The sequence below is a fragment of the Ochlerotatus camptorhynchus genome, unplaced genomic scaffold (assembly GCF_037179485.1).
Source record: "Ochlerotatus camptorhynchus isolate MF236.1 unplaced genomic scaffold, CSIRO-AGI_Acam_v1.1 ptg000284l, whole genome shotgun sequence".
Lineage (NCBI taxonomy): Eukaryota > Metazoa > Arthropoda > Insecta > Diptera > Culicidae > Ochlerotatus > Ochlerotatus camptorhynchus.
This window is the reverse complement of record NW_027040773.1, coordinates 9,823,213-9,838,529: the sequence shown is the minus strand read 5'-3', so window position 1 is coordinate 9,838,529 and position 15,317 is coordinate 9,823,213. Positions and strand designations below refer to the sequence as shown.

General features: G+C 38.6%; 2 protein-coding genes and 1 long non-coding RNA gene across 3 annotated transcripts in view; 2 read left to right on the top strand and 1 right to left on the bottom strand.

Annotated features, from left to right (window-relative positions):
* The window catches only part of LOC135706600 (uncharacterized), a 247,376-nt gene that overhangs the window by 13,901 nt on the left and 218,158 nt on the right, over positions 1 to 15,317 (top strand). The gene's annotated exons all lie outside the window — the stretch shown is intronic.
* LOC135706665 (enoyl-CoA delta isomerase 1, mitochondrial-like) lies at positions 1,186 to 2,643 on the top strand. Its single transcript, XM_065228312.1, has 6 exons — positions 1,186 to 1,203; positions 1,483 to 1,729; positions 1,790 to 1,936; positions 1,997 to 2,206; positions 2,269 to 2,430; positions 2,497 to 2,643. The coding sequence occupies exons 2-6, from the start codon at positions 1,496 to 1,498 to the stop codon at positions 2,590 to 2,592; spliced, it is 849 nt and encodes a 282-aa protein (XP_065084384.1). The 5' UTR covers positions 1,186 to 1,203; positions 1,483 to 1,495; the 3' UTR covers positions 2,593 to 2,643.
* On the bottom strand, positions 13,106 to 14,008 carry LOC135706580 (cuticle protein 8-like). The gene is made up of 2 exons (XM_065228233.1): positions 13,949 to 14,008; positions 13,106 to 13,876 (listed from the first exon to the last, which is right to left on the bottom strand). Exons 1-2 carry the CDS (start codon positions 13,958 to 13,960, stop codon positions 13,199 to 13,201), a joined length of 690 nt encoding a protein of 229 aa, XP_065084305.1. The 5' UTR covers positions 13,961 to 14,008; the 3' UTR covers positions 13,106 to 13,198.

The following is a 15,317-nucleotide window of genomic DNA, read 5'->3' as shown; positions in this document are numbered from 1 at the left end:
GAGAACTAATTCGGCATAAGCGCAAATTTAAAGGCGCAGCTACAAAGCAAGACCATGCTGGAGGTGGCTGGGTTCAATTCTCCCGGTCCGGTCTAGGAATTTTTTCGGGCTGGAAAATTTCTCGACTTCCCTGGGCACAGAAGTATGATTGGACTTCCAACACAATTATACTAATGCAAAAATCTTACAGGCATCGAAAGCTCTCAATCCATAACTGTGGAAGGTCATCTAGAACACTAAGTTGAGAGCACGCAATAAGCTAATATGCGATATGCAATAGTAAGCTTGAAATGCGAAGAAGAAGAAGAAGCATATTTCCGTCAAATCAAGCAGAAACATCAAACAGGGGAAATGGATGTAATGTCGGCCTAAATGCCCCTATTTTGGGCCCATATATAAATTCAGCAATCGACTAAATTTTCAAAAGCGACCTACAATATCCATTAGTATCGTCCCAATGACGCGTTCATCTAGATTAAATTGATAAATAGCAGATTTTTAGCGATGGACTCAATCTTAGATCCATTGGCCCAAATTAGAGCCATTTCCCCTATATCAATGATTTCGACGTGAACGAATCAATCATACGTTTGGTACGACAGTTTCAAAAGTGCAAAACAAATTTTATAATAACACATGATATGAAAATTTGCATCCATTTGTCTGCCTTCATCCGTATGTCAAAGTGACTTTGTTTGGACGGAATTGAAACTTGTATGACGGAATTGAAATCAAGATGCAATGTTAAATTTTTGACAATAACTTAACAATATGAGACTCTTAATCAAATCTAACGGTACGTATGGAAAGGAAATTACATTTAGAAGTAATATTTGATAGAAACATTCCGTTTTTTGTTCAAAGCCGTACGATAAAGAGAGGTAAAGTGTGCTTAGTATGACGAAAATTAGGTCTTTACCCTATGATTCACATGCATCTCAAATATCTTGAGATACATCATAATAGAGTCGAAATTTGAATCAAACATTGCTTACCCCATAGCTTCCATGCAATGTGTACATCAGATTGAAACTTGGCAACATTTTCATTGCATCTTGACACTTGCCCAGATTTCAATACACATACACAAATAGCCCGGTAACATTATACGTTTGTTTCTCGTTTAGTTTCGTTGCTTTCCCCTACAGTATCAATAGGTCAATCAGTTTCAGTTTTCATTACAGTAGGTTGGTTTTAGTTTTGGTAGGTTTGATATTATTCTTATATTTTAATAACAAGATTGTCCTTCAATTCCCTTGCCAAAATTCTCTCTACTCGTTAAGCTGTGGAAATTTATTGTTACATAAAAAGCATTGAACTTTTAATGCTCATAGCAAGCCTCTGATAAGTGACGTTCAGGTCCAAAGTCCATTTTTATTTCACATTCTCATAAGATTAAGTAGTTCATGTAGATTGTTTCATATCTTATTTTTTTTTATTATTGGAATCAAATTATTCAAAGATAATTTATCTCTATTTCAGTTACTCTTAAATAATGTTGCGATCGATTGTCCGTTCTGTATCCCGGCTCAGCGTTCCGGGGTCGCGTTCCTGCAGCAATGCCTCGGATAAAGTGGTCCTTGCCGAAGTGGACGATAAAACAGGTTATGCCACAGTTACGTTAAACCGGCCACCGGTTAACAGCCTCAACTTGGAGCTGCTTACTGCACTTTCCGAAACGTTGGATGATTTACAGAATAATAAATCTCGGGGAATGATTTTGACTTCGGTTCGTTGCATCTGCTACAACTATTCTAGCTTATCATATATTTCATACGATTATTTTTAGTCTTCCAACTCCGTCTTCAGTGCCGGTTTGGACATTTTGGAGATGTACAAACCCAAACAGGAAAGGATGAAACAATTCTGGACCACTCTGCAAGATGTTTGGTTCAAACTGTACGGATCGCCGTTCCCAACCGTGGCTGTCATTAACGTAAGCATGTGTACTATTGTCATACCTTGTATGGTCTCAAAAATGAACAATTCTTTGTAGGGTCACTCCCCGGCTGGTGGTTGTTTGCTATCCATGTGCTGCGAATACCGTGTTATGCTGCCCAATTTCAGCATTGGTTTAAACGAAACACAGCTGGGAATTGTTGCACCAACGTGGTTTCAGGCAACGATGCGAAACACTTTATCGCGTCGTGATGCGGAACTGGCATTGACCCTGGGGACGCTTTTCAGCACCGAAGAAGCCCTTAAAGTAAGACATTATTCTGATTTTGCGTTGAATTTCGGGTTTAATTTCATACACTATCGATTCAGGTTGGATTGATTGATGAAGTAGCGGCTAACAAAGAAGAAGGAATTGTGAAAGCGGTCAGCTTCCTTGACCGTTTTAAGAAGATTTCACCGCAAGCAAGATCGATGACAAAGCAGGCACTTAGGAGCAAAGATATAATGGAATTGGAAGATAACAGATTGCAGGTTTGTAGAACTACGGAATTCTTATAGGAACATTGTGATGGCGAAATTTTTTCTTTTCTCACACAGGATGTCGACCTGTTTGTTTTTGCTGTATCGCAGCCGAAGGTTCAGAAAGGCCTTGAAGTGTACCTGGAGGCATTGAAAAAGAAAGCAGCTAAATAGTTATTAATTTTAAGCATTTTCAGGGGCATTTAAATGTTTTTATACTGTTTATTATACACATAAAAGTCAATAAAAAATATGTATACATGAACTTCGACTGCTTCATATGCTTGAAAATGTCTTCCACCTTTCCCCTTCCGGTTGCCGTATAAAACTCATGTCAAGGAAGCTGTTTAAAGTCTGCCTTGACGTAGGTTTCGTCGTCGGCAATCGAACATCGTCAGCATCGTCGTGTACATATTCCAGCATCGTGGTTTGGCCGTCTGGTTTTGTTTATCATCGCGATTTGGAGTCATTACCTTTTTATATGTCGACAGTCCGGCTCGTTTTTTAGCTCGATGCACGGTTATATACGACACTCCCAGCTTGTTAGCGACATCTCGAACGGAAAGGTTGTGGTTCCGCTTGAAACCGCTGGCCACTCTTTTTGTCGTCACTTCGGCTTCCTGACTGTCCACAAACATTCCCCGAAAACACTTTTTAATACGTTGGTGACCACTTTTAACGGTTTTTCACGATGCGCGTGCAAAATTTGAATGCGTTGCTCCTCTTGCCATTTTGATAGCTGAAATGCAAATTTCAAAATCAAAATTGAGGCATCATTCTGCTTGCACACACCTACAACATGAGGGTTTTTTTTTAGGTTTTTTAACTTCTGGATTAAATGAAATGCGTCAAGTTTTAGTCGACCAACTTTTGATCGTAACATCCTTTAGTCTAAGGCAAGGTTGCAAAGACTCATTTCAGCTAAAATAATGTTTTTCGGAATAATAAAACCAAAAGATGGTATGATGGCATGTTTTACTTGTAACTTACAAGAAGAGGTTACAAAGTATGCGTTGGAAACATAAAACCTGTAAATTTTGCTTTCTATGAGTCACAATCAGCGATTTGCTGATCGCTGAGTGAGTGAGTGAGTGAGTGAGTGAGTTTGTGAAAAATCGCTGATTGTGACTCTCATGAAGTGAAATAAACAGGTTTAATATGTCAAACACATTCTTTGCAACCTCTTCTTGTATCCTACCAATTCAAAATTTGATCATGGCATCTAATTATTTCATAATTTAGAAAAACATTGTTTTAGCTGAAATGAGTCTTTGCAACCTTGGTCTAAGGGTCTTGAATTGTTTCAAGGTTAAGATTGTTTTTTTTTCTGGAGAGTGGATGAAGTTTATCTTTTTCCCGATATTTGTCAACAAAATTCATGAGCTTTTCCCCGTATTTCTCCGGTGAATTAGGATTCTCGGATTTTTCTAGGATCATCCGATTGTCTGGTCCACTGGTTAGCCTGAGTTTGTAAATAAATACAGTCGAAGCTCTTTATAGCGACATCGCAGGGGGCTGTCGTTTTAGAGAACTGTCGTTATAAAAGATAGTCGTTATATAGAATTTCAATGTCGTTATAAAGAGAGAAACGTTACTCCATGCTAAACAATCAAAGTATATTTTTAGATGATTGCAATCGATTTTTAACAATACAATACATATCGTTTAAGATTAAACCCATTCCATTCATTCGTCCCTTACACCGTTTGAAAAAATGACCGCTTTATTTGGTGTAAATTTAGACGATATTTCGTGTAAATTTGAGCTCAATAACGCTTAAATTAGCAATATTGTATGCAAGCTTATAAATGATTTCGTTGTTTATGCCAACTGTAGCTCAAAATAAAACGAGAGGAGATTTTACGCGAAAGTTAAAATTCAGAATTTTTGTCTGTGTAGAACCTGTTTTTTTAGAGAATGCGAAACGCGTCATCACCGATTAACGAAGACAAGGAGTACTCGGACAGTTGGATATTCAGCTTCGCGCGGAAAGTTTGCCCGGATTCGGTGTCAGTTCAAACCAACGTTCGTGATCGTCCGTCGGGTGATAACGAAATAGATTCCCCGTTTTCGATGGTGGAATTCTCACTTGCTCTCCTTTCATGTAACAATTCAGCTCCAGGAATGGATAGAATCAAGTTCAACTTGCTTAAAAATCTCCCAGATGTCGCGAAGAGACGCTTGTTGAACTTATTCAATCAATTTCTGGAGCACAACATTGTTCCGGATGACTGGAGGCAAGTAAGAGTTATCGCCATTCGAAAACCTGGTAAACCCGCGTCGGATTATAACTCGTACCGTCCCATCGCGATGCTGTCCTGTATACGGAAATTGTTGGAGAAAATGATTCTTTTTCGTCTAGACAAATGGGTCGAGTCGAATGGTTTACTTTCAGATACGCAATTTGGATTTCGGAGAGGCAAAGGAACGAGCGACTGTCTTGCGTTGCTTTCAACTGAAATTCAACTGGCCTATGCGCAAAAACAGCAAATGGGTTCAGTTTTCTTGGACATTAAGGGGGCTTTTGATTCTGTTTGTATCGATGTCCTTTCGGATAAACTCCACGATAGTGGGCTTTCACCAATTATGAACAACTATTTGAGCAACTTGTTGTCTGAGAAATATATGAGCTTTTCTCATGGAAACTCGACAACTTCACGAATTAGTTACATGGGTCTCCCCCAGGGTTCATGTTTAAGCCCCCTTCTTTATAATTTTTATGTAAAAGACATTGATGGTTGTCTTGATGAAAATTGCTCGCTAAGGCAGCTTGCAGATGACGGCGTTGTATCCGTTATAGGGCCAAGTGCACCGGACCTGCAAGGACCATTGCAAGATACCTTAGACAATTTGTCTACTTGTGCTATGAAGCTGGGTATCGAATTCTCTCCGGAGAAAACTGAGTTGGTTGTTTTTTCTAGGAAGCATCATCCTGCACAGTTACAGCTTCATCTAAAGGGTAGAACAATCACTCAAAGTATATCTTTCAAGTATTTAGGTGTCTGGTTTGATTCCAAAAGCACATGGGGAAAACATATTGCGTATGTGAAACAAAAATGCCAACAAAGAATCAATTTTCTTCGTACAATCACTGGAACTTGGTGGGGAGCACACCCGGAAGATCTGATCAGGTTGTACCGAACAACCATCTTGTCGGTTCTAGAGTACGGTAGCTTCTGCTTTCAATCCGCGGCGAAAACACATATCCTGAAGCTGCAACGGGTTCAATACCGTTGCCTCCGAATCGCGCTTGGCTGTATGCACTCGACGCATACGATGAGCCTCGAAGTACTCGCGGGTGTTCTCCCACTGACAGATCGTTTCGCGGAACTGTCCTTCCGGTTTCTTATCCGTTGTGAAGTAATGAACCCATTAGTAATAGAAAACTTTGAGAAGCTGCTCGACAGAAATCCTCAAACAAGATTCATGAGTCTCTATTACGAGTACATGACGCTGGAGATTGGCCCTTCTTCATTCAATTCCTCTCGTGTTTGCCTCCAAGACTTTTATAGTTCCTCTGTAAATTTTGATCTGACCATGTTGCAAGAAATCCGTGGAATACCAGATCACCATCGATCGATAGTTGTTCCCTTAATTTTTGCAAACAAGTACCACCATGTTAGTAACAATAAGAGTTTTTTCACAGATGGGTCAACTATAAACGCTTCCACTGGATTTGGAGTATTCAACGAATTTCATAGCGCCTCATATCAACTGCAAAAACCCTGTTCCGTATACGTTGCGGAACTAGCAGCCATATTCTACGCAGTAGAGCAAATTGCCTCACTACCATCTGATCACTATTTTATTTTTACTGATAGCCTTAGCTCGTTGGAGGCTATTCGATCAATGAGGCCGATGAAGCACTCCTCGTATTTCCTGACGAAATCCGAGCAAAATTGAGTACTTTATCTAACTGCTCCTATACTATCACCTTAGCTTGGGTCCCATCTCATTGCTCAATTCCGGGTAATGAGAAAGCGGACTCGCTAGCTAAGGTGGGCGCTATGGAAGGCGATATTTTTGATCGACAAATCGCCTTTGCGGAATTTTTCTCAATTACCCGTCAGCACGTCCTCACCAACTGGCAACAAAAATGGAATGAGAGTGATCTGGGAAGATGGTTACATTCTATTCTCCCACAGGTGTCGAACAAGCCATGGTTCAAAGGATTGGACATGAGCCGTGACTTTATACGTGTCATATCAAGGCTCATGTCCAATCACTACTCGTTAGACTCGCATTTCTTCCGAATCGGGCTCGCAGGCAGCAATTTGTGCGCTTGTGGTAGTGGCTATCACGATATCGACCACGTGCTTTGGTCATGCACCCTACATTGTGTTGCTAGATCCGAGTTATCCGCATCCCTCAGGGCCCGAGGAAAACAACCTATGCGGCCCGTTAGAGACATCTTGGCGAGCCGAGATCTCGAATATTTTAATTTAATTTATGTGTTTTTAAAACGGATCGATCTGAGGATTTAGTAGTTGGTGTCATCTTGTGTTCCCCCAAGTTGTTAGCTGCCCATCGGTGTACCCCCATGTTTGTCTTTTTCGTCAGTTGGTCGCTTAGTTCGAGATAAAAAGCACATTGCTCTCCAAACCTTGTGTTCTCAATCCCTACCCTGCCATCCATTTGTTATAATTTGTTACCCCTAACCTCGAGATAGCCGCGAGTAATCGGCCCCCGCTTTACTAACGTTAGTTTTAAGAAATTTTGTCATCCAAACAATGAATATCGGCTCCGCAAAGCTACGGCAAATGAGCCTGGAAAAATAAATGCATTTAAAAAAAAAAACCTGTTTTTTAATTAATTTTTTTTTGCTGAAACTGTCCTTTTGCAGATCTTCCGTAGTTAATAAACTAGCATAGATTGTTTGGAAAGCATCTGAAAGTTGATTCTTTGAAGGCGCGCTGGTTAGTTCATTGTCAACAGTTTCATCTGTCGCTGAGTGATTTTGAACATCGATACTGCTGCTAGATGGCTGATCGTGGACAATACTGACTATGTATGTCATCGTCAGTCAAAGTCCTCCTTCACAAAGGTCGTCGTCAAAAGTCACGTTGTCTGGAATATACAAATTTTATAAATAATATTATTGAAACATTACATACATGTTTCTACCTCCAAATTAATCAATACCTTTCTCAGTGAGCATTTTAAATTTTCGAATTTTTCGATTATGTCCAGTTTATTCTGTAATTTGAATGCTTTTCTATTTTTTGAACTCATTTTTGACCGTAAACTGAAAGCGAAAGCAATGCAGTTTTACTTGACACGAACTTTAATGCATCTGCTTATTAACAAGAATTCGGAAGTCTACGTGAAAATCTCGTTCAAGTGGTCTAAATTCAGTTTAAATGTAGGCAAATTTGGTATATGTGTAATATCTATTGTTTACAGATGACTGCCATACCGTAGGAATTTAAGTAAAATAAACAATACCGATAGTTAAATTTTTAAACAAAAAATCTATGACCAAAAAAACATCTTTTATTAAATCTTTAAATTTAATATTGTCTACGGCTATTAAACCACTCTTAGATGAAGAATGTCGCAACAGAGAATGACAAGTACGGGTAAAAAGCAACGATGGTGTGTCGTTAAGGAGAAAGGTCGTTATAGCGAAATGTCGCAATACAGAAGAGGATTTCTATAATAATTTGAAGGGACCTATGGAAATGTCGTTACAGAGAGATTTGTCACTATACAGATGGTCGTTATAAAGAGCTTCTACTGTACAGCCATTTTATCCTCGATGCCAGTATATTTAAACATTTTAGGCCATGTTTCAAGCATTTTTTGTTAGAACCCTGTGTTTTTTCCCTCAATCCTGGATCAAGACTTTTTTTTAAAAAAACTTCCTGAATTTAAAATAAGATTTTTAGATTACAGGAAAATGCAGCGAAATTTAGAGAAGGTCGGTTATCTTATGGATTTTTTCAGACATCTCCTTAGATTTTTGCTGTTTTTTTTCATAGATGCAGTTAGTTTTTAATTTTCATACTATTAATTGCAAATTTATATAAACGGGTAAAAACTATGATTTATTTGTTTTTGTTTTAAAATTTGGGACATGAAAACATATGACCTAGATATATTTTCAATATTTTGGAACTTTGACGAATTTGTGAGATCTTAGACTAAGAAAAATAATGATTAGTATGCTAAACTATTTTAAGATTCCGCAATTGGTAAAATTTTCATTATTTCTCGTGCAACACGAGAAAAGGGCCTATCATTGAGTTGATCGAATCTCTTCATCGATTTTCTCTTAAGCGAATAACCTGACTTCAAATAAATTTCCCATTCAGTGTGTCGATTCAGCCGCAAGCTAACAGCATCTTCTGTCGAACTGTGCTGCGAGCTTATCGAGAAATTCGTTTATGTTGCCGTGGTAAATCAAAGAAAAAATCGATGAAGATAATCGATCAACAAGGATAGGCACTTTTCAAATGTTACGCGAGATTTGATTATTTTTTAAGTTAAGTTATTTTATAATAATAGTTCTGAAACATTTGAAAAGGTTCACATCGATCTAAAACCATTTTTTAATTTTTTTTTTCAATGTTTCGGACTTGGAACACACCTCAAGATTCTAAGGCGTTTCTAATAAGCAAAGTTTCATAGATACGAAAATTGTTATGATTTGAGACTTAGATTTTTTTAGTTCTCAAGCTTGCACAATCATGACTAACGAAAATTAAAATATACAGCGAATTTCAAATTTTGGATTCATTAAGCCTGGAAAAACTAAAAAAAAATGGTACTTCAATTTCATACTCAGGAAAATATTGAAGATTCCGAGGAACATTATATAAAAACATATATTTCTGAGTAAAAATTTAATAAAAATGCTTGCTAACAAGAAGTTTCAAAATTTGACCAACAGTTGATGTTCTACGAGTTTTGTAAATTTTCAAATGTCCATAGTTTTAAATATTTCAAAAGTTTTAATTTTTCATGAGCTTTTCAAATCAAAAATATAAAAAAATGAAGTTTAAATACTTTTAAATTTAAAACGCGTTTAAAAATGTTCACTCAAAATAAAAAAAAAACTGGGTCCCAGAAAGACTTTATTTTTCTCAACAACTTTGTCACAGTCGTCATTTCGATCCCAAGTGCAGTTGATCAATAGTACGAAGAGTCGTTACTTAGGTCATGTAGTTCAATAATAAATGTTAATGCAAATCACTGCCAATCACTGTTCCATATTCGGGGACATAGACTGAGACAATTACATTATTTGAATATACCAACATCTCAAACAAAGCGCTAAAAATAAACTAAAATAAATAATTGCTTTGGAATAATGTTTAAGATTTCTTAGATGTTTTTTTTTCATTATTGTGATAATATTCAACAACTGGATTTCAGTTGCTTATGGTGGTGAAATTCTACAAGAAATTGTGTGCTTGTATACATAACGGGCGATAACTAAAAAATGAGATTTTCATTTGGGTTTATGAAACAACTCATGTTCGAGAAAAGATAAAGTGATATATTTCAATTGAAGCTACGACATGTTTCAAAAAAAATCTATGATCATTTGAATAAGGTCCGTTATCAGCTGTTTGACGAAGCTTTGTCATGATGCGAGAACATGAGCGTTGTACAGCATTTAAATCAATTTTACGAATGCAACTTTTTATTCGGTTTATCAGCTGATTACAATTCTTGGCCCTCCAATTGTTTTTGTACACCAACGAACTCATATTTCCAAAAAAATCTTCAATTGGGCTACACTGAGGCAAGTTTGTTGGATTGCGGTCTTGGAACAAATGGGATATTTTAATTTTCCAGGGTTAATGTTTTCTTAGTATAATGCGATGATGCTTTATCCGGTCAAAACACGTAGTTTCCGTCTGCGTGATATTTTTAAAGAAATGGAATCAATATTTTCTTCAAACATTGATTTTGGTACACTTCTTGGTTGATATCGAAACCGCTAGGTTTGAACCATGGCTTAGAAATTCCTCTCTCCGATATGGCGAATGGTGTAGTGGTAAGCGTGATTACCTCTCACCCCATCAGGCCTGGGTTCAATCCCAGTCGGCGCCGCCGGGATGTTCTGAGGCATCACACTTTCCTTCGGAAGGGAAGTAAAGCCGTTGGTACTCGGTTCATGAGTTGATGGGTCGATAGGTAGGGTCCAGGAGTTGGAGGTGCCTCTCTGGCATCGGTAGCATTGGTGCTTAGCACGTAAAACAAGATCGACGGAAAACAACTCAAGAAAAAAAAAAAAAAAAAAAATTGAGATTTTGATAGAGCAAAGTTACTTTCATCATCCAAAACGAGACATTTTCCTGGGTATTTTCTTGTCATCCAACGGCAATGGGTTTTCACGTTCGAAATTTGGTGATCGGTGTATTTTGGAGCTCTTGATTTCTTTCGACAAACTATTCCTATCCTTTTCAACTTTTTACAGATGTGAGGTTGCGTGCACTTAAATTTTTTCACGGCGTCCCACTGACTTATCGAATCTTTGTTGTTGAATGTATTGTGTAGCGATCGAAGTCCTTGTTTGTTCATTATTTTGGCTGGTTTTCCGCTATCCCTCTTCCGAACTGTTGCCAAGGATGACATAATACGATAAACAGTAGACATTGGCACATTCTTTGGTTTGAAATGATCCACCGTAAACTTTTTTCCCACGATTTTCGTGTGTTTTGAAGAACTGTACGATGCGCTTTCGAAATGCTTCTCGTTTTGATGCCATTTTGAACACAAATGAGCATTTAAAAATAAAAAGATGTACACTTTTGAGGAGAAAGAGAGAGAGAGAGAGCATTGCTTTCCATAAGCTGTCTCCTTTTTGTGGACATTTGTGGTTTGGTATGAGAGAGTTTAATGAAGCTATTCTTATTTTTTAGTTATTACCCGTTATACTAATTTGCCACTGCTACTACTGCCAAGAAATAAGGCCGAGAAAAGGATGTTGATTTTCAATGTTCCTAAAAATTCCTTTGTATTTTTTCTCAACATGCTTAACATGCTTCATCGAAGTTCCAGACCATGGATACAATTTAAACTCTTAAATCTTTCAAAAGTATTCCAAGGTCCCGACCTTGCATTATGTTTTGAAATGCAATTTTTTCATTTTTTTAATTGTCAATCTCCTTAAATATTTCTGTAAGTATCAGGGACGGTAGCGGCGCCGGTAGTGTAGTGGTAAGCGTGATTATCTCACACCTCAGCAGGCCTGGGGCATGAAGTAGTTCGCCTCCTCGTGGTGTGCCCTGGAAACGTTAATTATCGAACCCAAGGGAGAGATATTGCGGCTAAACGAACTACAGCAGAGTAAGGACGCTGGAGCCCCATCCAGCTCGTCCCAGGAGGTCGATAAGCCCTGCACAAACCCTCGTTGTGCAAAGGCAGGACTGACACCGGGTTCTTAGAGTGTAGACGACTCTGACCAAGTCACAACACACGCAGCTGGTAAGCGGTCACATCTGTCCTGTCCTGCCGTGGACAGTTGGCTGGCTATCACGTCTGCTCTAAAACTCAGGCGAACAATCAACAGCGAACAATAGAGGAAGGCCCTGCACAGCTGCTCACTGTGCAGTAGCGAGTGTCACGTCTGTGACACACCCAGGGGTTGAAACAGTGGACGTTTTTTACTACACTCGCTTCGTTGTCGTGCGCAACAGTCTGGTTTTATTCCTACACTCATGCTCTACCGTCGTCTCTCTCACAACCGGTAGAATAACATTCGAGGGAAAAGAAAATTATCAAATAACTATCATATGACATGAGTAATTTCGTTCTAATTCCTCAATTTGGTGTAAATTAAACCATTTCTGATCAGAAATGTTATTCCTAGGATATCATTGCTTGCTATTTTCAGAATTCACACAAGCACAACATCAGCAGCTCTTATTATGAGAAAAACTAAAATACATACATTCGTAACGGTCTTCAGAGCCTGTCGTATGACATTTGAGTTTGGTACTGTACTATGATAGCTTGTTTTCCAAGTGTCGGAGGCAAAAGCAGTCGATTATCACAGAAAATGTGTCGACTACCGTGACTGCTTACAATACTAATAAATCCATGGAAAACGAGCAGCGGTTTAAATCTAACTAGCGTTGACCGATAGTAACAAAAAATCCCAAATCCAAAATAAATTTTCTTAAGTATTTCACATAAGGTTTAACTCCAGTTTTGAAATTATGTGTAATGGATATTCAAACGCATTATGCAAAAAATTCTCTTAATTTTTTCATGGTTTTAGCAATGGTAAAAATATCTTTGCTTTATACATTTTATTGATTAATTTAGTTATTTAGCAGTAACAAGTACTCGTTACGATTCGTACTCCAAGAAAATAAAGCACTTAATTTCCGTCGCAATAACTCACGTGACCAGTGAAAGTCAAATACAGATGCAACTCTGTTGAATAATCTTTGAAGACCGATGATAGCGTTATGGAAGCGTTAGTTCTAATCAGTGGCTAGCGAAGTATCTGATAGTTTCAAAAGGATATTGGCAGCACATTGATGCACATTGCCAGGTAATTAACTCGAATCTGTACAACTTCACAACTGAAACGATGTGTCGATAGCAAAATTCGGTTCCATTTTTTTCAAACGCAGCAGGTCCTGCACATCTAAAATTCCTTCATTAAGCCTTATTGAAAGGTGGTGTTTTGATCAAATAAACTCGCCGCCAAATTCTATAACCATCGTTTTTTACAATATATCAACTTGTACTTTTATTCTAACAGCATTTCACTATGTTACATAATCAGGTCCTTTAGCTAGCTATAGTCTACATCTGTCTAGTAATGGCTATAGTGGTTGTTAGCATGATGTCCATCGTGATGGCTGTAGTGGGCAATCGGGGCAACGTGCGAGATGGTAGCATGGGCTACTGGAGCAACATGGTGGGTGGTTTGGGTGTGTACAACTGGAGCAGCATGGTGGTGGGAAACGTAGGCAGCTGGAGCAGCATGGTGGTGCGAGATGGTAGCATGATGAACTGGAGCTGCGTGGCTTGCAATATGCACTGGCTGGGCAATGACCTTGTGCACAGGTTGAGCCACCTTCACGTGGGTTGGTTCACGACGGACAACGGCGTTGAATCCAGAATGATGATCGGCGTGGTAGTCAACAATGCGGTGGTGGCCATCGGAATCGATCAGACTGTACTGTCCATGGACTTCGTCTCCGTGACGGGTCTCGTGCTGGCTCTTGATGTCTCCGGTGTGCTCATCATGGACAGAGTAGGAGAACTCGTAGTTGGCTGGAGCGTGGTGCTCGACTTCCTTCACGATGGTGTGATGAACTGGAGCAGCGTGAATGGCTGCCACGTGATGAACGGGAGCGGCGTGAACAGAGGCAACATGATGGACTGGAGCAGCATGGTGATGTTGGATCGATTGGTGAGAAGAGGCATAACCGTGTGGAGCAATGACTCCAGCGTTAGCGGCAGCGAGCAGTGTCGCCAAAAGGACAAACTGATGAAATAAATTGGAAAATGGGAAAATATTAGATCAAATATTATGCTTCAAAATTGGCCTAAATCTTACTTTGAATGCCATTTTGTGTTGCTGTAATGTTAAACGATGCTCTCGTGAACTGATAATGGTTTTCAGAATCCCGAACATCTGTATTTATAGTGCTCCTATTTTTGCTAAAAAATCTCCAAAATTGCAGCCATCCTTGAGGGGTGTGTTTCACTTTCTCTCATAATCCATATGTATTCGTCAGACAGGGATCGATGTCCTCGCAAGCCCCCTGTTACTATCACTTGTAACATAGTGACGCAGTTTATTTTGGTTCATTCATACTACTGCATGCCATCGTTTGGCATTGAGGCGACGCGCGGTCACTGACTGTCTTCTCATGTTCCCAGTGGCGATCACAGTGCGACCTTAAACTAGTTTTGCACCAAAATGAAGCAAAAGTTGTATTATCTGAACCCAAAAGAAAAGTATCGGATTTCCTTGGAGGGAAACAAGCCTCCAATTTACTCCGTCCCACAATCAGGTTTCTGTCATGATCGCTCCAAAACTGATTGGGCGTATAATGGGAACCTGTTCCATTTATTCTGCATTTTTATGATTTACTGGCTATGTATGTAGATGTCTTTAATTGCTACAATTGATTAGAAACGTGCACGCTAAATTAATCGAGAATTTATGTTTCTTAAGATTCTGAAGGTACAAGCAGATCGCTTGGAGCATGCGTGTATCAAAGACATGAAACATTTGGTGTCTTAGGGTTAAGATGTAATTTCTGTCATATTAAGCACATCCCTCACTTTACCTTACTTTTTCAAACTTGTAATCAGAAAATGCCATGTTTCTAGCAAAGATGACTTTTAAATTTATGTACCGTGCCGATTCAAATTTCGGACACTTAAACTCGAATTTCGGACACTTTTAAAAGTTGATTATCTCGGTCGAATATGATCCACATGTCTTGTAAATTTTAATTTTTTTTGACTAGTGCCCTCCACGATCATCTAACATTATTACTTTGTTTCTAACTGGATGTAATATTTAATTAAAAATGAAAGTGTCCGAAATTTGAATCGTCCGAAATTTGAATCGGAACGGTACCTCTCCATACGTGTCGTAAATATTGATAAAGAGTCACAAATTGTCGAGTGATTGTTAAACATATAATATTAAATCTTGATTAAAATTCCGTCGAAAGAGTTTCAATTCCGTACAAACACATTGAAACGTCATTGAATTCTCTTCGGCATTAGGATGAAGGCAGAAAAATGGATTCACCAGGAGTGCTGCTTTTGTTTTTGAGAAGAAAAGTTGTAAATACTCATATTACGCGATCTAATAGACTTTGTATTGCATCTTTAGAACTAATTAATTAATTAATTTATCTTTATCTTTAGAACTAAACTATCGTATGCAAAAGTATGATTGATTCGTT